We start from the raw sequence: 24053 nt of genomic DNA, 5'->3' as shown, positions 1-24053 counted from the left end.
AGTAAGACATGGAAGCATTGGAGGTGGAGACTAGTTATGCAAATGTATGCAAAACAGCAGTGTTGCCCCTGACAACCAATCATTTTTTTCCCAGAAGGTGGTCTGCACCACTGAGACACTAGAATCATTGGCTGCTATGGGCGACAGCACCATGATCTGCACTAGACCCCAACACTCCAGATTAAGAGGGTTTCAGACGACTGTAATGGTGGCATTAGATAGTGTCCAGTATCGCAGCCATAGCACCAGCAACCCATGTGGTTCTACTGTACTGAACAGTATATGGTTGTATGGAATGATAGGAAAAGAGTTTAGACTATTGGGTGTGTAGTAGTCATGATGTGGACACTGAAATGCGTCCACGTTACGGCCATCTGAAACTGTCCCTTTAAGTGTCCAAACCAAGCTTGACTTTAAAGACTGACGTCTTAAAGGAGCTGGATGAGATGAGAAAAAAAAGCTCTGCTTTCTTCCTCGGAAACTGCACCACTCTTGTCCAAGGGCCAAGACCTGGTATTGCAACTTATTCTCATTCCATTGAGTAGGCCCGAGCTGCAATACCAGACAACCGACGGACATGGGTGGCACTGCTTCCGGTGGAAAGGTCTCAGTAATCATAAGCATTTTTAAGACTTCTTCCATGCACAGCCAACATAATAAGTAAGAATGTGGTTACTTAAAGGGGTTGTCCCACAAAAAATATTCTAGTTTTCAAACCAGCACCTGGATCTGAATACTTTTGTAATTGCATGTAATTAAAAGTTTAGCATAGCCGCTGAGTTATTCAATAAAATGTGTCTGTATATCGCCACCTGCTGTTTTTTTTTTTTCTCATTTCTTTGACCTGCTCACTGAGAAGGCCGCACATGCTCAGTTTCATCTTTCAACTGCCTCCTGAGCTGTGATAGGGAGAGCATGGACACGCCTCCTGAGCTGTGATAGGGAGAGCATAGACACGCCCCCTGAGCTAAAGCAGAAAAGACACTCCCCTGAGCTGTCAGCTTAATATAAATCTAGCAGAGCAATGAATGGAGGGGATCTCTGGATCCATGTGAGGTACAGGGCTGGTTCTAGCTTTGTTAGAAAGAGATTATCATGTCCTATATGATGTCTGATTTTCATTTTGCACATTAGTAATGGGATAACCCCTTTAAAAAGCACCACCCACAGAGAAAATATGCAGATCTGAAGCCATCAAGACTTCTTGACATTGAAAGCGACATAGATACAAAACAGAAAGACCACATAAAAGTGACACATGGGACTGGCAGAGGGTGTGATTGATCAGATTTGTCACAGGGTAGCAGGTATGTGTTAATTAATGTCTAGAAAGACACAGGGAGGGGGCACGAATCAAGATAAAACATGCAGCCGTAAACTAACAGGACTTAACGTCATGAAGTCCTTCCTGTGACAAATAACGTGCATGTCTTAAGAGCAGAATCTGAAGATAAAATGAGTGACCCCATACTACACATTTATATTTGGAGCACACAGAACCAAACTATAAATATGACATGGGAGAGCATTAACTAAAAAAATCATGAAAAAAGCCTCAAGTTAAGTTTTTATGGTTCTCAAGGCTCCTCGTGGGCGGTTCTTCAATCCAGACTGTGAAATCCAAGGCTCCCTTTACTGCTGTAGATGAAGGGATGTGAAAACTCCACAGGTCACTCCAGGATGGTGGTCACATCTAAGCATCCGCTCATAAGCAGTGGTACAGATTGTGAGATATGGATTTACGTTCGGGATTGCTCTTCAAAAGGTGGTATTTTCAAGGTTTAGGGACACTGTCTACTCTCTTTATTGAACTATAGGCAGGAAGAAAGGCAGTCTTCACTTGAGCCACCTTAGGCCTCATGCAAACGACCGTGCCGTTTTTTGCAATCCGCAAAAAACAGAAGTCTGCTGTGTGCCTTCCGCAATTTGCGGAACGGAAAGGGCGGCCCATTGTAGACATGCCTATTCTTGTCCGCAAAACGGACAAGAATAGGACATGCTATATTTTATTTTGCGGGGCCTCGGAACGGAGCAACGGATGCTGACAGCATCTTTTGCGGCCCCATTGAAGTGAATGGGTTCGCATCCAAGCCGCAAAAACTGCGGCTCGGATGCGGACCATAACTACGGTCGCGTGCATGAGGCCTTAAAGACACTAAACGCCTTCAGGTTCTTGGAAAGAGGCAGCTGGTTGCTCCCTTACTGTTCTTGGATTCTGCTAATATTAATTTTATACCAAGACACGGAGGCTTCGTATTGCTTTTCTCCTTCTTTACTGAAACCAACAGCAGCAAAGAATTAGCATAAAAAATTAAGGACAACCCCAAACAACCCCTCCCATAGATAGTCCATAAATAGGTCCTCCTCTGTCATCTCTTCCTCTTTCTTTGCTGCTGCCCACAGCAGATAAGTACCTCTCGTTTTGTCTTACAGTATTTAACCTAGTTTATATGGGTTTTGTCTTGTAGTATTCTTAACCTGGATTATATGGGTTTCATTCCTTAAATATATGAAAGTTAGAATTTCTTTATCGTTAATCCGCTACCTTTTCTATATCCCTAGGTTTATCTCTGGTGATTTAGCGTTTTAGTTTTCTGCCTTTTACCTTATTCCTTGGTTTTTATTACTGTTCCGTTCCGATTCTTTGCCCATCTCCCCCCCCCCTTCTCCGTCTCTACTTACTTCAGGCGCCATTACCCTGGTCGTCTAGCCGTTCGCGCTTCTTGCCGCCCGAAGTCTCGCATCTCGCGGGACTTCGGGGGCAGTCGCGGGGGGGGGGGGGGGGGGGGGGGGCGGGGCGCTCGGAGCACGGGATACTCGGGCGCCATCTTGGTGCTCCCTTAGTTACCTTGCGGCGCCGGGATTGGTCATCTCGGCAGCCATCTTAGCACACCTTGGGTGTACGGGGGCGTGTCTGTTCCTCCCCTTCTCCGCTCCGTCGGCGCCATCTTACCGCTCGCTTGGACACGGTCGGTGCCTGCTCCTGTCTGCCTGTGCTTAGTTAAGTGCTTATTTCCCCTTTTTTGCGCTCTGCTGCTATCAGGAGTGACTAACTCCTTTGATCATGTCCCTCCCTAACGATATTCCCTCTATGCCCTCTGCTCTAGTGGGTCCCTCCACTACCTCGGCCCTGCGACCTGCAGCCTCAAACCTTATCCATGCAGAGCCCCATGTTGCAGATTTGCAGCAATCTATTTCGTCGGCAATTGCTAAGGCCATGGGCAATGTTTCTACCATGATTTCTCAATCTATTTCTCAGGTGCTTAGAGCGCAAAATCCTGTCACCACCCCATCTGTTGATATTACCCCAGCTACCTCCAGAAATGATTGCAATGATGGCTTGGCTCCATCAAAAAACAGCGTGCATAGGTCACGCAAGAGAGCCTGTCCGCGCCAGGCGGAAAAAGCGCGCCCCTGGAAGTCTGCTCGGGCTCGTCCCGAACTAAGCTCTGACTCTGAAATTGAGTCTGATGAGGAGGTTTGTAGTGAGGACCAGTATGCCTCTGATGTAGATTTGGAAGGGGTCCGGGTGGCTGACGAGGAAGAAGGGTTTTCCCCTCCGCTTCACCCCCCTTCTAATGTGGGTCCGGAGGCTAATACTCCTGGGTCTGGTTCCCTGTTTGACCCGCAGGGCGAACCACTATTTGATCCAGACAGCCTCCACCATCCAAGGTCGGCTGAATGGTTGCCCATTCCACATGTGGCACAATATCTAGAGAATAGGGTGAGGAAACCCCTTTCCAAGGAAACCCGAAATAAATTAAAGGCTGAATGCCCCCGTCCCTTGATTCCGAATAAGGTGGCTGAGACGCCCAATGTGGATCCTAAAATGATCCAGTTCCTTTCTAAATCGGGTTTTAACCCCCGTAAGGGCCTAGACTCCGCTCTTCGAGCTTGTCAGGACAAGCTCTTGGACAGTCTAGGTCCCATGACAAAAATATTTGAATTGGCTGAAACTGCCAGAATTGAGGGTACGGCCATAGACCCAGAAGAGCTCAGTGGCTGGGCGCAATGCGCCATTTGTTTAATAGGAAACGTTAATTCCTCGTTATCCATTGAACAAAGGAAAGCGTTGCTCATGAAGATTGAGCCCAAACTCACTAACATGGCTCTAACGGAGACGGGTAAGGAGGCTCAGGGGCTCCTCTTTGGCGATAGTTTTATTAAAGACCTAGGAAAATTTGTGGGAGCTTTCACTGCGCTTGATAAAGCTCAGAACTCCATGCGTAGGGTTTTCCACGGGCGTGTCTCTAATAGGGCCGGCAGTTTCAGGGGCCGACTGTCCGGCCGTGTCCACTTCCAGACGCGTGGAAACGCTCGAGGTCCCTATAATCAAAGACCATCATTCCAGGAGCAAAGACAACAATCTTCGTTCTTCCCATCCAGGGGTCAGCAGTTTCGCTCCAGAGGATTCAGAGGCAACCTTGGATCAAGACGTCCACTCGGTAAGTCCTCAAAACCTGTGTGTTTTTTCCAACCCTTGTATCGGGGGCAGACGCCAACATTTTTTACCCGCTTGGAACCGGATTACCTCCGATCCGTGGGTGCTGGCCACAGTCCAGGGATTTCAAATAGATCTTGTGGTTTCTCATCTGTCATTCCCAGAGCCTCATCCTCTAATACTCTCAGAACTGGCCCGTTTTTGCATGGACCAAGAGCTCCGTTCCCTTTTGGACAAAGGAGCAATAGAGAGAGCGCCTCCTCACTCAATGGGTGTGGTCAGCAATATCTTCTTAGTAGAAAAGAAGGGAGGTCAATTCCGACCAGTGATAAATTTGCGGAATCTGAACAGATTTGTATGCTACCGCCATTTCAAAATGGAAGGTATTCATTTGCTCCGGGACCTCTTACTGCCTGGAGACTGGATGGTGAAGTTGGACCTGAAAGATGCCTATCTGACGGTCCCTGTGGCTCCTCAGTCCAGAACACTTCTCCAGTTTCGTTGGCACGGCCTCTTATACCAGTTCACGTGCCTCCCGTTTGGCCTATCGTCAGCCCCCTGGTGTTTCACCAAATTGATGAGACCGGTGGTGGCTTGGCTTCGCGGTCAGGGTATCCGTCTTGTGATTTACCTGGACGATATCCTCTTCATGGCTCAATCCCCATCGGAGCTTTTAACTCACCTTCAGGCCGCAATGTCTCTTATTACAGGTCTGGGATTAGTCATCAACACCGAGAAGTCCTGCCTTCATCCGTCCAGATCGATGGAATTTCTGGGTTTTGTGGTGGACTCCAACGAGCGGACCCTATGCCTTCCGGGATCCAAAATCAGATCTATACGCAAGGAACTACGTCACATCCTGAGACTTTCTCAGATGTCCCTGCGTCATCTGGCACGCGTTATTGGCCTTCTATCCTCTTCTATTCAAGCGATCTTTCCAGCTCCGCTTCATTATCGAGCATTACAACGACTGAAGATCGCTCATCTGCAAGCCGGCGCATCCTATGCGGACATGGTGATGTTGGATCGCGAGACGAGGGACGAACTCAGGTGGTGGATCTCCAACCTCGACGCGTGGAATGGCAAGGCCATCGTAGGACCTCAACCGGATCTGATCGTGGAGTCGGACGCCAGTCTCCTTGGCTGGGGTGCATACTGCAACGGGGTTTCCACCGGAGGACCCTGGTCAGGCAACGAGGCTCATCTCCACATAAACGCTCTGGAACTGTTAGCGGGCTCCTTCGCCATCCGCAGTTTCACCAACGACAGGATTTCAGCGTGTATCAGGCTCAGGATGGACAACGTGTCGGCCGTGCGGTATGTCAATGCCATGGGGGGCACCCACTCATCGATCCTAACCCATCTTGCAAAGGAGTTTTGGACTTTTTGCCTAGACAGAGGCTTTACGGTGGTCGCGGAATACATCCCAGGGCTACACAATACTTTCGCGGACTGGAGTTCTCGTCACTCATCGGACTTCAGCGACTGGAGATTAGATCCAGCGGTATTCTCATCCATCATGTCGATTTGGGGACCTCTCTCTATGGATCTTTTTGCTTCACGTTGGAACGCTCAGCTCCCGTACTTCTACAGTTGGAGGCCGGATCCTCTGTCGGTAGCTGTGGACGCCCTTCTGCAGGATTGGTCGGGTCAACTAGCTTACGCGTTTCCCCCGTTTACACTAATCCCGCGGGTACTTTCTCGGGTCCGTCGCCAACTTGCGGACTTGGTGCTGATTGTTCCCTTCTGGCAAGCCCAATCCTGGTTCCCACAGCTCCTGGAACTTCTGGTGGAGGACCCCCGTCTTCTTCCATCGAGTCCAGATCTTCTTCGCGGACCTCTGGATCAACTTCATCCGCTGGTGGCGGACAGCTCTCTTCACCTACTCGCGTGCAGAATCTCAGGGAACATTGGGGTGTCACAGGCTTATCGGGATCGGCTCATACCCTTCTGGAGAACGCGTGGGCCCCTGGCACCCGACGCGCTTATCAATCAGCCTGGAAGCGTTGGTCTGACTGGTGCGTGGGGCGGAATCTGGATCCCTCTTCGGCTCCTGTGACTGACATACTCGAGTTCTTGACGTCCCTTTATGATGAGGGTAAAGCTTATAGGTCAATTAACCTTTACCGTTCAGCCATATCTTCTAGGCACCAAGGTTTTGCGGTATGTCGTCTTCTGAGGGGATCTCGGTTATCTCGCCCTCCTAGACCCCGTTTCACTAGTTCTTGGGATGTTACGTTGGTTCTTCAATTTTTCTCTAATTGGCCCCTCAATTCTTCCTTGACTCTACGCCAACTCTCGGCGAAACTTGTCACTCTGCTGTGTTTGATTTCATGCAAAAGAGTTTCAGATGTGCGGGCTTTGGATTTCGATGCTCTGTCGTTTATTCCTGGCGGTGTCTTGTTTAATATTTCTCGCCGCACAAAGACTAATATCCGGTCGGTATCTTACCCGGCTTTTCCAGATAATCCAGCCCTTTGCCCGGTGCATTGTTTGAGAGAGTATTTGGACCGCACTACTTCCTTGCGTATTCCTTCTAGCCCGCAATTGTTCATTTCTTTCCGCAAACCCTTTCTTCCGGTTACAAGTGTCACTCTTTCCCGTTGGGTTAAGTGGATTCTTTCCCTAGCGGGAGTTGATACGTCGGTGTTCACAGCCCATTCGGTGAGGGGAGCTTCGGCTACCTCCATGACCGTTGCGGGTGCCCGTCTGGAGGATGTCCTACGTTTAGCTGATTGGTCTAGAGCTTCTACGTTTAGGGAATTTTATTTCAGACCGCCTCCACATGCTTTTTCTACGGTGATTTCGTCGCTTTAAACTTGCAATACGAAGCCTCCGTGTCTTGGTATAAAATTGCATGATTTTCCTATTTTATGACGTAAAGTCATGATTTTATTAAAGACACGGAGGAGAGTATTGCCCACCCTCTTTTTTTTTCCCTCCCTTTGTTATTTTGCTTATATGTTATTTATTGCAGATAGCCACATGATTGGTTTTATGTTATTTATTGTGTTAGTTGTGAATGACTTTTGTCTCCCACATGTTTTGGTAAGACTTAAGTTTTCAGAATTACCTCGTATTATTATATTTTTTCTTTCCATAGGTTGATCTCCGTTACATACCTACATACCTAGTGAGGTTTCCAGGAAGTTCTTAGGACCAGTTGACCGTTGTTCCGGTTGAGCTATGGTTCCAGTTTGTCGGGATTGTGTTTCCGGTTGGAGTTTCGGTTACGGGATGTTCGGTCCAGTGTTCAAGTGGTCCACATCAAAGAAAGAGGAAGAGATGACAGAGGAGGACCTATTTATGGACTATCTATGGGAGGGGTTGTTTGGGGTTGTCCTTAATTTTTTATGCTAATTCTTTGCTGCTGTTGGTTTCAGTAAAGAAGGAGAAAAGCAATACTCGCCTCCGTGTCTTTAATAAAATCATGACTTTACGTCATAAAATAGGAAAATCATGCAATTATTTGCCACCTTACGCCAATTAGTAACTTTTCCACATGCTGCAGTTCTAGAGATTATAGGCTCTGAAAATGTAATACAATGAAACCGCTCCATAAGACCACCCTTTCCATTCCCTTATATTCTTTGTATAGTGGCTCTCTAGTATTGGGTGACCCCTCTTAGAAGACCGAGGGGTAGTCATTTCCATGGGGCTTCATTGTATTTGATGTGCATATATATACGCTACACCCAATCCAATGGCAGTACACCTCCAATGATGACTGCTTAAAGGGGTTGTCCAGCCTCAATGTGATGTAAAATAACATCACTACTCCTGTTCTAACATTTCATGGCGCCCCTCTGGTCTCTAATTTCTGGTCTCTTTCGACACAGAAAATGGAAGCTCAATGTCGGAACTGAAGGACTGGTTAGGAGAGAATTCATTCATTTATTACTTTACGCTATTCTGAGAATTTTTATTTCTAAATTTTGATTGGTCAGACAACCCATTTAAGATCAGATTTCAACACAAAACATCTCACACCCATGTTATGGACCAGTCAAAGATTCCTAGAGCTTAATCACTCTCTAATCTTCAAAAAGCACTGCGGGTACTAAATGCCATATAGTCCAAGCACATGAATCTGTAGGATATGGATCAGCATGTATTACGCCACTTATATACGGTACATCAGCTATAGGGAGGATTTTTTTTAATTGCACACAAAAATGTAAGTCTACCAGAATCCTAATAATTCCCCCAATTATTTATGGTCCTGAATTAGTTCCAGGTTTTAAACCCCCTCAAAAAACAACACAATTTTACAAACTTAAACATACTAGAGCCATAACCTTTCAATCCTGTGTGGTGACAATACCTCTTAGTGTCAGACCATAATAGTACGCATAGGTGACACTATAATCCACCATCTGAACCAACACTGGGTAAAAAAAAAAAAAAAATTTTGGCCCTTAACCTCTAAAGAAAAAAAAACAACACATCTTAAGCTCCTTAAAGGGAGTGTCAGTTAAATGTAATAACATCGTTCACTTAGCGACCCATCTCTTCATTCTGGAGAAAAAGGACTTTTAATCCATATGCAAATTAGCTGTTAAGTTCACTGAGGGCGGGGCCAAGCCGCTCTGTGCACCCTTGTTCCTTCTGCTTCCTCCGACAGCCCCTCCTTCTCTATTGATAGACAGGGCCGGGTTCCTCCATAGTCCTCTTTCCTGGACCTATCACAGAGAGGGAGGGGCTGGCAGTAGAAGCACGAGGAGCAAGGGTGCACCGAGTGGCTAGGGCCCACTTTTGTTGCACTTAACAGTGACATACTCCCTTTAAGCATTGCTAATCATCATACAAGCAATGGCTGGGTCAACCCGTTACAGCAGGCATCCTCAAACTGCGGCCCTCCAGCTGTTGTAAAACTACAACTCCCACAATGCCCTGTTGTAGGTTAATACCTGTAGGCTGTTCGGGCATGCTGGGAGTTGTAGTTTTACAACAGCTGGCGGGCCGCAGTTTGAGGATGCCTGCGTTACAGACTCATCTACTGCAGACATCTCAGCCTAGTTCTCACCAGCCCCGCGGGCTCCTTCTCTCCCTCTCTTATTTACACATTTAACGTCACGCTTGCCTGACTGTGACAAACTGTCCCCGACACCCTGTGATTATTAGAAGGTGTAAAATAGGACAAGATGAGGTTCGCCTTAAGAGTATGTGTAATTAGAGCATAAGAAAGTAAGGTGGGGGGTACAACTCTAGGACAGGCTTCTTTATAACATCACCACACCCTGCCAGTAACATTCTGCATATATGGCTACAGCAGAACTCAGAAAAATGAGGGGGAGGAGCATGACACAAGGATTTAAAAAACACCATGGACATTCCCTATGTTATCAACTATAAATAACCTATCATCCTTTTTTTGGGTGAGGCATAGCAAAAAAATAATGTTTTATGACTGCATGTAATGTTCTTGTTCCAAAAGTAAAAATTTTTCTAAAGCTAATACATGCTAGATCAATGTTGGCCAAACAGATTGATTTCAGTCGGACTGGCCGACCATCCGTTTTTGATTTTTGTTTTTTTACTCCCTGCCTTCCAGGAGCCATAACTTTTTAATTTTTCCGTTTACATAGCCGTATAAGGGCTTTTTTTTTTTTGTTGCGTGACAAGTTGCACTTTGTAATGGCACCATTTTAATATTGCATACGAAAAAAAATCCAAATGTGGCGAAATTGGAAAAAAACTCACAAATTCTGGCAGTTTTATGGATTTTGGCGTTTTTCATGTGGTAAAACTGACCTGTTCCCCTTCATTCTCTAGGACATTATGATTACAGCGATTACACATTTGTATCGTTTTTCTTATACTTTTTGCGTTAGTACTTGCACCTCATTCTGACCCCCATAACCTTTTGATAATTATGTGTGAGGGCAAATTTTTTGAGAGATGTGTAGTTTTCAGTGATACCTTTTTGGGTGTTTGTGCCTTTTTAATCACTTTTTATTAGTTTTTGGGGGGAGGTGAAGCGATGAAAAAAAAAAAAAAACGAAAAAAACCCGGCAAACCTGCCATTTTGATGTATTTGTTACAGCATTTACAATCCGTTTGTACTTTAATAATTTGGGCATTTTGGGACACAGCGGTGCAAATGATCTCTTTATTGTTTATTTTTTTTTTACTATTTTTTCCACTTATACTTTTCCTCCTTGAGGAACCTGAACATGCGATCATCAGATTGCTTGTCCTGTAGACTACAATAAATTGCAGCCAATAGGACATTTAATAGGTTACTATGGAGCCCTGTCACTGGCAGGGCTCAATAAGACCTCTCTCTGTGGTAGCCTCGGAGGGACCACAGGGAACAAATGGCTCCCCCACAGTTCTCCTAGGGAAAGCCACCTCAGATGCCATGGTCACAACTGCTGATGACATCTGAGGGGGTTTAACGTCTGCAATCGGCGTTATTGCCGATCGCAGACATCAGCTTTGGGTATCTTCTGGACCTCTACAATGCTACCATGGATCTCAAATGTCATTTTTTTCCTTTTAGGTTTCACACCCCTTCTAGGGCATTTACTAAGAAAATTCATAATGTTTTCTCTGGAAGCTAAAAAGTTTCGATTGAGAGGGATGAATGGTTGAGGTAACTAGGCTGTGCGCCAGTTTTCTTGAATACAAGAATCACAAACTTTGGCACAAGCGCCATTTTCGTACAAAAACACATTTTACACTTTTATGCCACGCTCAGCCCATTTGAAAAAATATATAAAAAATTGTTAGAGGAAGCCAGGCCTTCCCGCTGCTCGACAGAAGATGTGTTAAGAGAAGGCCTAGAAAAGATGTGCCAAATGTATTAAAAGATACACATGCCATTCATCGCTAGGATAAGCCATCAATGTCAGATAGGTGTGGGTCCCACCTCCGACCTCCATAACAGGGCCCCACCCGAAGTGAATGTAGCGCAGACACACACGGGCAGCCACCTTCCGTTCACCGCTATGGAAGTTCCTAAAATTTTTGTAACCTGATGAATGGAGAGCACACTGCGCATGCGCTCTTATTCACTTTGCGGCCCCCGTTCTGGAGAGAGGAGCTGGTCCCAGAGGTAGGACCCACAACTATTATTATTAAGACCACCACATGAAACCGCAGCCTTAAGAGTCCCCCCCCCATATGTTTTATGTCCCAATAAATAGAAATAGACTATTTAGGACGGATATTATGGAGGGGGGGTCTACAGTAAGTTTGTTCGGCCTGTGAGGACGGCGATCCTGTTACCACAGTCATTTGTGTGATGTCATATGCCGCGGCGTTATGTAATGGAGGCATGCCACATTATATACCTTTCAGAAAGAAGCAACAAAACAGATGGTGCATTTTTAATAAATGTAACTGCAAACTACAAAGATTAAATTATTCAGACTGCTGCCGTCTTGTAAACTGTCAGAATGCTTCAGCTTCTTCTGCTCATGCTAAAATAGGTCACAGAAAGGCAAACAGGAGCCGGGGAGGGGTAAGTCACGTGACACGACTGCCGCCTCCTCGCACTCATCTCACTACCCCATCGCCGTCCATATTTATACCAGATAGGCACGTGTAACCAGGGAGCCGTGGGGGATAGTAAGCTCCTGTGACGAGTGCAGAGCCTATAACCTCTAGATCGTTAGTGCATTCCCTGCCGCCTATTTACACGGGGTGCTAATTCTCATCGGTGAGGCTACCTGCACACGGGTGCGAGCTGTCTGGCAGAAATTTTCGCCCGAATTACCGTGCGGATTCCTGTGCTTTTTCGCACCAAATACTGCATGTGTTACTTGCGCTTTTGGCCGTGGATTTGATGCATTTTTGCTACAGATCTCATCTTTGCGTTGAAAAAGGGTGAAATCCGAACAAAAGAACCGCACAAATAATTGACATAATGCAGATCCGCACGGCAGGTGAAGTTCCACATGCAACGAAAAAGAAAGGTTTCCACGAGATTTATCTGATCTCTTACACTTTACTGGTACTGTATTACACCGTGTTTTTTCTGCACGCGAATCCGCGCTGAAAAAAAAAATGCACGCAATCCCAAGTGCCTGCAGGTATCAATACTGATCGGTCACCAGGAGGCTGCACTGGCACAGAGTAATCTTCAGGAGTGGTTGGAGGAAGGCATGATAGGAATGGCAGTCAAGTGGCTGGCAAAGACACCGAAGAACTGGAGCCAACAGCAGAAGGGTTTTGGGCGGTGGAGTATTTCTATGGGCACCACATGTGACTGGTTCCCATGAAACCGATTGATTTTGTTTTGAAAATGGCTGCCTCCACCGCTATGGACAGGTCCACCATTCAAGTCCTGTCTTAGGTTACTTTTGTATTTCTATACTATACTAATTCCAAGTACACAGACTATCCGGAGTAATAAGTGGGGAAAGAAAATAGGACTATAAGTCAAGGTCTATAAGACGGCAACATGGCTCCAATGTTAGACACCAAGCATGACACAACATGAACATACTGTGCACAGACATACACAAAACCGACGCACACAGAGTGCTAAAGTGAAGTAACGCACACAGATGCAGAGTGCTGAAGAGACGCAACACGTACACGCGCACATCCACGGTGTCCACAAAGGCACAAACACGCAAAACTCTGCCCGAGACACCCAGCACCCAACTTACCGCCTTTGGCTTATATGGAGGTTGCACCTCTTTTCTTTCCAGTTTCTCCCAGTCTATGTATCGGAAGAAAGCGTGGTCTTTAATGTCTCGTTCCCCTTCTGGTCCACAGCCGAGCCGCTTCCCAGGATGCTTGGTCATAAGCTGCAAAAAAAACGTAAAAAAAAAACAATAAAAAAAATAAAATAAAAATCTGACTCTGTATTTGTTGCATCTCACTACCTTTTGACATCTCATATCAGGTAATGTACAAGTCATCTCCACGAGCTTTGAAGAGCTCTATCTGCCACCCAGAGACCTCCATAGTAAAAGAAAAATAAATAAATAATAATTTGAAAAAGAAAATAAATATATACTTCACAGGTGGGTCTTTATGGTGGTGAAAGCGGTAATGTGTCCCCAAGTGGCAGGTGACCAAGGAATGATATTCTGCTGGGTGACGCATGGCATTGGCTGCCGCAGTGCACGTGCCCCCGTCTGTATCCCAGCCGAAAGTACAGGAACTTTAAAGGAGACCCAATCCTGGAACATCCTCCGTTTTTGGGACATCAACTTTATCAGATGGGAAAACCCCATTAATAATACTGCCCTCAGCTCACATGGTGCAGAGGAACCTTTACAACACCTAAAGGGACACCGACACTAGAAGCTTCTATAATATATGGCCATCTCCAAGGCTGTGCGGTGACTTACAACCATCCATGACAACACAAAGGCACCATTTTACACGGAAGACGGACAACACAACTTCCGAGGGCAAAAGACAGAGCAGTGGTGAGTGGTCTACATAGTACAGGGCACCACAGTCCCACCCGTTCTTGGTGGAATTGGTTGAATGAATGGTCGTCTCAGAGGTGGTAGAAGGCCCACCTTGTAGACACTTCATTATTAAGATGCTGGAAATTTAAGTTTCACCACATCTGGTTTTGCTCCAGGGACACAATATCTGGAGTGTTTATCCATACGAAAAACCCCAATTCCTGCTCCCGTGCAGGTACCCACTCTCCTTACCACGTGCCTGCAGTATATTTACGATGGAACGACTGACAATTTTGTGCCAAATGCTTTTTGCTTAGCAACCAATACTGCTGCTAGTGACATGGATAAAGTATAAGACTTGGAGAGGAGCAGATGTGCGGCGGGCGCAGGGACAGACGCTGCTTTGTGCCGCTGCAGAGCGGGGAGATGGCACAGCTGTGCGTGGTTACAAGGAGCGGGCGCTGCAGGTAAGGAGCGATAACACAGATCTGCATAATAATAATAATAATAATAATAATAAAGCCAGAGCGGGTCTATAGGATGTGATCTCTTAAAGGAGCACAAACTCCAAGCAGTAAAAGAGCCGTTAAAAGCATAAGTCACATAAGGTGGGTGACACGTTTCTGCACCCAGACCTCTTTAGTCGCAGCATAAACCAGGAGACATTATGCTTGGCAGAAAGGGCATGACTCAGTGCCCCGTAGCAAATTGCCGCTCACCAGCCCTACCCAGCCGTTTCCTATTAAGCCTCTTTGAGCGTCGGAGGAGCAGATCGATTGTAATCAGCCTCCACAAGCCCCTGTGCTGGGAGCCCTTTTCAGTGAATTGATCTGTGTGTGCGCGATGCTAGTATGTGCCAGCTCGTGTGCGCCTAACGTGCGCTCCGGGGTTTTTTTTTTTGGTCCTGTGTGAAGCCTATGGGTGCAGGCTTCCTATATTTGACACAGTGGGATACAAAACTAAACTATTAGTCTGCAGGCACCAGGATGCCAAGGAGATCTTGAGAGCGTTCCGTTCCTTTAAGGCACCGACTCAGTCCACGGGATTGCGTATTTGCACCACATGATGTCGGTGTTCGGAGTTGCATCCATCAGCTTTTACATCCTCACCAATTCCAGTGCCCCTCCTGCCAGGAGGCCGCTGAGTGCCAGCGCAGGGACACCCCGAGCAGATGTTTGGATCATCGTCACTTCACTTTACATTTATGCAACATTAAAGAGACGTGACACACACACAAACCGTTCTAGACAAGCCCCCCCCCTCCTCCTCCTCCGAGGGATGTGTGCGCGGAGGTGAGAGTCAGGTGCTGCATGAAGGAGCGGACTGCACGGTCCTCGGGTGAAAGACCCTTAATTGGGAACGGTTTTCAGGAGGCACATTAGAGGAATTATAACAGCGATTGCAATGTGGCATCGGGATGTGTGCAGTTTGTAGGAAATACGCATGAGGTGCTGAGAGAGGGATGGGGTTGTTTTTTTGGTTAGTTTTTTTCACACCAGTAGCTATAGACATACCTGTAACATAGTAGTAATGGGTAACCAGAGAGAAGTCAGGAAAAAAGAAAGGAACAGGGAAAGACAGCAAGATGAATACAGAGAGAAAGGTAACAGACAGAAAAAGGTAAAAAGGAGCAGAGAAAAAGAGCAAGATGAATAGAGAGGGCGAGGAAAAGAGAGCGATGTGAAATAGAGAGGGAGGTGCAGAACACGGGGATGACAGAGGGGGATAGAGAGTAAGACAGAGGACAGGGAGAGGAACAGAGAGAGAGGAGAGGGGGAATGGAGAGCGAGAGACAGAGGACAGGGAGAGGAACAGAGAGAGAGAGAAGAGAGGGGGAATGGAGAGCGAGAGACAGAGGACAGGGAGAGGAACAGAGAGAGAGAGAGGAGAGGGGAACGGAGAGTGAGAGACAGAGGACAGGGAGAGGAACAGAGAGAGAGGAGAGGGGGGATGGAGAGCGAGAGACAGAGGACAGGGAGAGGAACAGAGAGAGAGAGAGGAGAGGGGGAATGGAGAGCGAGAGACAGAGGAGAGGGAGAGGAACAGAGAGAGAGAGAAGAGAGGGGAACGGAGAGTGAGAGACAAAGGACAGGGAGAGGAACAGAGAGAGAGGAGAGGGGGAATGGAGAGCGAGAGACAGAAGAGAGGGGGAATGGAGAGCGAGAGACAGAAGAGAGGGATAGCAACAAAGAGAGAGAGGAGAGGGGGAATGGAGAGCGAGAGACAGAGGAGAGGGATAGGAACAGAGAGAGAGAGAGAAGAGAGGGGAACGGAGAGTGAGAGACAGAGGACAGGGAGAGGAACAGAGAGAGAGGAGAGGGGGAATGGAGAGCGAGAGACAGAGGAGAGGGATAGCAACAAAGAGGGGGAACGGAGAGTGAGAGACAGAGGACAGGGATAGGAACAGAGAGAGAGAGAAGAGAGGGGAACGGAGAGTGAGAGACAGAGGACAGGGAGAGGAACAGAGAGAGAGGAGAGGGGGATGGAGAGTGAGAGACAGAGGACAGGGAGAGGAACAGAGAGAGAGAAGAGAGGGGGAATAGATAGCGAGAGACAGAGGACAGGGAGAGGAACAGAGAGATAAAGGGGGGGGGAAATGGAGAGTGAGAGACAGAGGACAGGGAGAGGAACAGAGAGATAAAGGGGGGGGAAATGGAGAGTGAGAGACAGAGGACAGGGATAGGAACAGAGAGAGAGAGAGAAGAGGGGAACGGAGAGTGAGAGACAGAGGACAGGGAGAGGAACAGAGAGAGAATGGAGAGCGAGAGACAGAGGACAGGGAGAGGAACAGAGAGAGAGAAGAGACGGGGAATAGAGAGCGAGAGACAGAGGACAGGGAGAGGAACAGAGAGATAAAGGGGGGGGGGGGGATAGAGAGCGAGAGACAGAGGACAGGGAGAGGAACAGAGAGATAAAGGGGGGGGGAGATAGAGAGCGAGAGAGAGAAAAAAGGAGCAGAGAAAAAGAGCAAGATGAATAGAGGGGGCGAGGAAAAGAGCGATGTGAAAGAGAGGGAGGTGCAGAACACGGGGATGACAGAGGGGGATAGAGAGTAAGACAGAGGAAGAGAGAGAGAGAGAGAGAGAGAGAGAGAGAGAGAGAGATAGAGAGCAAGAGACAGAACGAGAAATAGGACAGAGGAGGTATAGTTAAGATGAACTAAGATACAGGACCATCACCAACTAAGGGAGAGGTGGGGATAAGAATTTTAGAAAAGGGGAGTGAGACCCCAGACTTCTACACATTGTCATATGCATTATTCCAGTCAGAGGCAGCGCCCCCTTGTCTTTTGAGGGCATTTTACATGTAACAGCTTTTCACCATGTTTGCATAGGTTAATGATGTCCCCCCTTAAACGTCTCTTCTCAAGAGTAAATAAATGTAACCCTTTTAATCTTTCTTCATAACTAAGACCCTCCATGCCCCTTATCAATGTAGTTGCTCTGCTTTGTACTTTTTCCAGCTCCAGGGCATCCTTATAGAAGGAGAAAAGGGGAAAAAAACAAGAAAGGAAGAGAGAGCAAGATGAATAAAAATAGAGAGGGACAGAGAGTGGATGGGGAACAGAGAGAGAGAGAAAGAGAGAGAGAGAGAGAGAGAGAGAGAAAGAGAGAGAGAGAGAGAGAGAGAGAGAGAGAGAGAGAGAGAGAGAGAGAGAGAGAGAGAGAGAGAGAGAGAGAGAGAGAGAGAGAGAGAGAGAGAGAGAGAGAGAGAGAGAGAGAGAGAGAGAGAGAGAGAGAGAGAGAGTGGGGAACAGAGAGAGGAGGTGGAGATTAGAGGAAGAAGGGAAAAGTTGCAAAGAGGTAAAGAGGGGGTAGAGTCTAGACATTTTTCTATAAGTTATAATTAAATCATGTACATGGGATACATATGAAGCAGACATTTTGGATAGATACCCCTTTGCATATAGCCACAGCTTCCTTGGACATAGATTTGGGATACGCTACATTGTGCTCCATAATGGACTGGAATAGTTCATCCTCATCTTCACCTTCAAATGGAGCCTGTAATAAAGAGAAGAGAACAGGATGCAGTCACTACAATACAAGACAGAAGTAACTACGTCTTACAGATGGGACCAGGTGGGACTGATGAAGTGGAGGAGCAAGAAGACACTGACGAGATACACTGACAAGTGTATATAGTAAAGATGGAATATACACAGAGAGAGGGAAATGGTGTATGAAACTGTGAGGACCTGCCCGGCCAGCATCTCGTAGAGCAGGATACCAAAGGCCCACCAGTCCACAGACTTCCCGTATGGTTGGTAAGCAATGATCTGTAACCCAAACATAAAAGTGTTAACAACTAATCTCATAAAACATAAAAAGCCTTGTAAAGAAATACCATGTTAAAGAAAGAATTCTAAAACTAGGGCTGCTGTCCTCCAGACATATGGGGTTAAACACGAGTGGAGCTGTTTGTGGAAAAAAGCAGCAATTGTTTTCGATTCTTATGTCCCCCCATCCCCTTTAAATTTCACTTGCAAACACAAATGACAGCCTTTAGCCCCCACGTTTAGGACATTTGCACATGTAAGGTCACTGCATGCACTGGATTTTCCATCTCACACATTAGCACTGTCCATACGCGCCTTTTATGCTGGAGGACTCAATCCAGCCGTCATCCCAGTCAATGGCCTTCTATTGATCCACTATGGATGGAATATTATGAGTTTTGTTCCCCGCGGGGCAAATAAGCTTAAAACACACTGGGGAAGGGTTATGGTGGCATGCCGGCCCCCCGGCCCCAGCTATCAGAGCAGGTTGGGATTTGTAGTTTTGCAACAGCCGGAGGGCCGCAGGTTGGGCATCCCGGAATTAGAACAAATATGCTTATTTTCCTAGAGCCTATTTCCTGGGTCGGCTCGACGCACCGGAAAAGGCTGGAAATATCTGCTCAGCCCAGGGGCGTAACTACCATAGCGTCAGACAATGCGACTGCTTTGGGGCCCAGGGCGAGAGGGCCTAGTCTTAGTTGGGATCATCCCCTCTTCTACTGGAGGTGAAAACTTGGTCAGGACTCCACCATCTAAAGGAACAACTTTTAGCAAATGAGGCAGTGGAAAAAATGGCCCAAAGGTCATTAAAAGGGGTTCAGGCGGAAAACCCTTCTGTCCTGTGTGGGGGGCCTGGTTTGATCCTTGCTATGGGGCCCTTACGTCTCTATGTACGCCACTGGCTCAGCCTGTCATGGCTGAGGTGAGTCTCTGCTGCGTCCAGTGATTGGCCGAGCGGGCATTATCAGCCATTTCCCCTGTGACAAGCCCAATCAGGAAGCGGAGAGCAGCAGGAACCCAGCCTAGCATTACAAAGGCAGTGGCGGGAAGATCGGTGAGATGTTTGTTACAATTGTATCAAGCCTAGACATTCCCCTGCGAGCCACATATTTCAGCAATTTGCTACAATGTATCAGTGCAGGTAAATGTACCAGCCCGGAATCTGGAGTTCACAGAGGACTCTCTGGGCCTGTAGGGATTCTGACCTCTGGATGCACAGAAGTGTTCTCATTCACTAACAGCAAGCAGAGAAACGGTAAAGGAATTTAAAACAAAGTCTATTGGAAAGTTATAGAACATTTCATTATACATTGATGGGGTGTTCGGGTAACATAGGGGGATAGCAGTTAGATCACAAGATAGAGGGTGCCATGTCACCTATTTGAATGCAGCAGTGGTTGAGTATGCGTGCTCCTGCCCGATTCAATGTCTATGGGACTGACGGCGTAGCAGAGTGTGGCGCTTGGCTATCTCAGCAGTCCTAGAGTTTGAATGGAGCAGCAGTGTGCATGCCTGACCAGCACTTCATTCAAAGGGAGGACACAAGACACACATTTTTGGGTTCTAACGGTTATCCTCCTCCAGTGACAAGGATAACCTGTAGCAGGAATATATTATATATACACACACACACACACACACCCCACATCTATCTGGGTGAAATCATATGTGACAGTTCTGTCAACAGGACCTGCCTTGGGGGACAACAGCTTGGAACGCAGCTTTTAAAAGTACAGCGCCCAAGAAGGCAGCAGATTTCTCCCTATGGGTCCTTTTACACAGTGCTGATCAGTGATATATCATCACCAATGCTCCATTATCTTCACTTACATGTTACAGTGAATTATTATTTCTGCCCCATCCCATTTACACAAATGTTAATTTTTATGCTCCTATAAAAGATGCAAGCATTTTATGGAGACAGCTTTACACTGATCAGGAATAAGCATCTGAATGATCAATCACTCTGGCAGTTGTCGCTATTTGTAAAGGTGGATTTACATGGCCCCCGACTGTTGGGTAAAATCCTGACAATCTGCCATCGATGGGGTCCTTAAAGGCTATGTACACCTTCGGAGGCCATTTTTGTTTATGATTACGGTACATTTTACTCATTTTTGGCTAAAAATCTTAATTTCAATTGGTCTTTATTAAATATATTGAGCCGTTCTGTCACAAAGGGTTAACGGTTTTTCTAACTGTGTGACTGGTCATCTAATAAACCTCTTCGCTAAACTACTAATAAGGTCATACTAAGCCACATTCTTATTAGTGAGATCAGAACGGAGCTATAATGAGTGTTTATAAGGTCAAAGAGCAGAGATAAGGAGCCCGTCAGCTCCCCAACTGACGGAAAAGAGAGAAGAATCCAGAGGCTGCTACTAGAGCATCTCCGCTCTGTACAGAAAAAAGGGCTCCACATTTTTAATAAAGACCGATAGAAAAAATTATTTTTAGCTCAAAATGAGTGCAATGCTCAGCAATCCGTGAAAATACTGTAGATATGATAAGCAAAGGGCATGGTCCTACGGTATATACCTCTGGAGCTATGTAGTCCGGAGTGCCACAGAAGGTTTTTGTCGTCACCCCATCCCATATATTCTCTTTACACATTCCAAAGTCCGCAATCTTGATGTGTCCTTCTGAGTCGAGCATGACATTGTCCAGCTTCAGGTCCCTGCGAACAGAGAATATTATACGTCAGCACAGACAAGAGGGGTGGTGGGGACAACCAGGAGCTACAGACTTTGGGGCAGATTTATCGTACCTCCACTCCAGAATTCTGGCTTCAAAAAGTCACAAAATAGGGCTTTTGTGGCTTTTTGCATTCACGTGCGCAAAAATTTTGCAGTTTTATATCACTCACTCCAGTTTTGAAATCTGTCTGGAAAATTTGGCGTGCTTAGCTAGGTTAATGAGTTTCACTCCAGATTTATCATTGAGACTTTTTAAAAAGTTGCAATCTCACTCCAGTAGCAGGATGGAGAAGGAAACTGGAGTAGCTTTTCTAGTCAAAAGTGTTAGGATTAAGCATAAGACAAATTTATCAAACAAAATACACCATTTGATGAATGTGGCATTGAGTACTCCAACCCCGACTCAAGCAAAACTGACTCCCCTTAGGATGAATTCCCCCCTAGCGGTATGATGGTGGGCAGGTTTCATAAAGGACGGGATTACTAGAAGACAGAACAGAAGGGTTACATGGGGGCCATTCACGTGTTTGGATGGTTGTATTACCAATGTAGAGCTTGTGCCCTTTTTTAAATCGGGGTATACACTTTTGAAACTCTATTTAATGCACCAATGAATCCTAAATTAAGGGCTGATTCACAGGGCTGTAGTTTCTGTCCGCAGAAAACGCAGATCGGACGCGGACCCGTTCATCTCAACAAGGCCGCAAAAGATGCAGACAGCACCCCGTGTGCTGTCCACATCTGAATAACTGTTCTGCGGCCCCGCAAAAAAAAAATTGCCGACAAGGATAGGAGATTTTTACAGAAGATTTTAAAAAAATGGGGGCGTGTACTCGACCAGGATCCGTGTTTTGTGGATGCGGACCGCAAAACACGGCCGTGTGCATGAGCCGTAAGAGTGAAGTCATTTTTGCAATAGTCTTAATTAAAAAATCTTTTACTGTTGAGCACACAGCTTCTATGCACTCGTGTGTCTCCATGGTTACAAACTACAAACATTGTGCAGTCCGATCTTGCAGTGATACTCCTTAGATATGCAAGAAGTAGAGGACAGATGAAGTGAAGTATGACTGCAGGATCAGACTACACAAGGGGGTTGTCTGTAGTCTGTAACCATGGAGACTCATAGGTCTGTACAGGAGCTGTTTACACAAAAAGGTAAAATTTGTTTTTAGTTTTTTTTTGCAAACCTTTATATTCTATTATTGAGGCAATGGAGAAATAAATAGAACTGGATTTAAAAAAGGGACAAGAGTAAGCATGGAGATATTAACAAAAACAGAAGCCCTAATGGGTTAAATACATCTGGCTTTATGGCATTGCTTCATGGGAAGGAGCAGAAGTGATCTCCTTGAGCACCCCGGACTGTCTATAACCAGTGCATGTCAGATACGGCCCCTTTCTTCATATAGAGCATAACTGCAGCATATCCATGGTCCTACTCCTGGCATGCTTACGGAGATCCCTCCTCATTGACCAGAATGAGAAAAATCTGTATTGCTTCTTTAAATAAAAAATAAATAAATATATATTATATATATATATATATATATATATATATATATATATATATATATATATATAAAAAACAAAAAAAAAACCACAAAGCCCCCCCCATTCGTTGTCCTTGTATGACCTTGACCTGAAAATGACAGTTTTCAGGAGGAACGTGACTTCATAATGGATTGGACGCTCAGACAGTGAGCTGGAGTCACGCACCCACACTACTGGAAACCATAAGGAACGGGTCAAATATATACCGTTCAGGCCAAAATCCAACACACTGATATAGCAGAGGGGAATTTGTCTGTTAACTCTTTGGAGCAGCAGATTTACTTGCAAGTCCTATGCAACACTATGTAATATCACAATGAGAAGTGGCAAACTCTGCTCTGCTACATCTGTACCTTTACATAACTGTATAGATGGATAGTTGTCTATCAAGAGACGGACTGGAGAATACCGGAGAGGTGTTGTTCGTGTGGGTGTGAGTGGGTGTGTAGCCTGCAATTCTCTCATCCCCACCAACTCTCTCCTGTGCAGATGGGACCCTGTTACATATCACGACTGCATTCCTGATTTATTAATGTGCTGGATCAGACCCACAACTGCTGACATGACCTTATCTACAAGGAAACCTTCCTATGTCTTATTAGTGCATGCAGAGATGAGGGTGGGGGGTGGGGGTGTCATACTCGGCTCTCGAGGACGACAAGCATCTAATGAAATGCCAGTGGATGTCCTGTAATGAACAAGTTGTATATTATGATGCCCCACATTGTACACAGTGACTCCACCAGCAGAATAGGGAGTGCAGCTCTGGAGTATAATACAGGATCAGTACATGATAAGTAATGTAATGTATGTACACAGTGACTGCACCAGCAGAATAGTGAGTGCAGCTCTGGAGTATAATACAGGATGTAACTCAGGATCAGTACATGATAAGTAATGTAATGTATGTACACAGTGACTGCACCAGCAGAATAGTGAGTGCAGCTCTGGAGTATAATACAGGATGTAACTCAGGATCAGTACAGGATCAGTAATGTATGTACACAGTGACTGCACCAGCAGAATAGTGAGTGCAGCTCTGGAGTATAATACAGGATGTAACTCAGGATCAGTACAGAATAAGTAATGTAATGTACTTTCAAATTTACTTAACTTTATGTGTAGGTAATTGTATGTATAATTTGACACATGGCTATACCTGGGTGTAAGTAGCACACTAAGGGACAGGGGCGGGTAATGGGGGCAAGACAGTCAGTGACCAGAGATGACACAACCTCTACCATAAGAAGTGCTGGACGTACCGGTATACAATGCCTTTAGTGTGCAGAAACAGCAGCCCAACGGCGATCTCTGCTGCATAGAATCTGGAAGGAGGAAGAAGGAAAACAGAACATTACATTCTGGGACCAGCACAGGGGAGCCGCCAAATGATCTCCCAGATAAAAAATCTGGATCCATGTATTGAGAGACAATATTACCGAAAAAATACAAAAAATATGAATTATTGGGAAAGTTGGTGATTAAGAAAAAAAAAAACAAAAAAAAAAAAACAAAACACCAGGGTTGTCAGTCCTGTCTAAGGGGTATTTTCACACTAGCAGCAGGACGGATCCAACAGGCTGTTCACCCTGTCTGATCCATCCTGCCGCTATTTCGCCGTGCCGCCACTCCGTCCCCATTGACTATAATAGGGACGGGGGCGGAGCTCCGGCGCAGCACGGCAGTGCACGGTGAGAGGCCGCCAA

At 46.1% G+C, this 24053-nt stretch overlaps 1 protein-coding gene and 1 long non-coding RNA gene across 4 annotated transcripts in view; one reads left to right on the top strand and one right to left on the bottom strand.

Moving 5' to 3' along the window:
* The window catches only part of PRKCB (protein kinase C beta), a 148829-nt gene that overhangs the window by 9995 nt on the left and 114781 nt on the right, over positions 1-24053 (bottom strand). For all 3 annotated transcript variants that reach the window (XM_040441950.1, XM_040441948.1, XM_040441949.1), the window contains 5 exons: positions 23610-23672; positions 20636-20774; positions 18017-18097; positions 17715-17822; positions 13063-13203 (listed from right to left, as the gene is read on the bottom strand). In XM_040441950.1, coding sequence (XP_040297884.1) covers positions 13063-13203; positions 17715-17822; positions 18017-18097; positions 20636-20774; positions 23610-23672 — 532 coding nt within the window. The remainder of the gene's footprint in view (positions 1-13062; positions 13204-17714; positions 17823-18016; positions 18098-20635; positions 20775-23609; positions 23673-24053) is intronic.
* Positions 1-24053, top strand: part of LOC121009046 — a 49492-nt gene that overhangs the window by 11925 nt on the left and 13514 nt on the right. The gene's annotated exons all lie outside the window — the stretch shown is intronic.

This window comes from Bufo bufo, chromosome 7, assembly GCF_905171765.1.
Source record: "Bufo bufo chromosome 7, aBufBuf1.1, whole genome shotgun sequence".
NCBI classification, from domain to species: Eukaryota; Metazoa; Chordata; class Amphibia; order Anura; family Bufonidae; genus Bufo; species Bufo bufo.
This window is presented reverse-complemented; position numbering and strand designations above follow the sequence as displayed.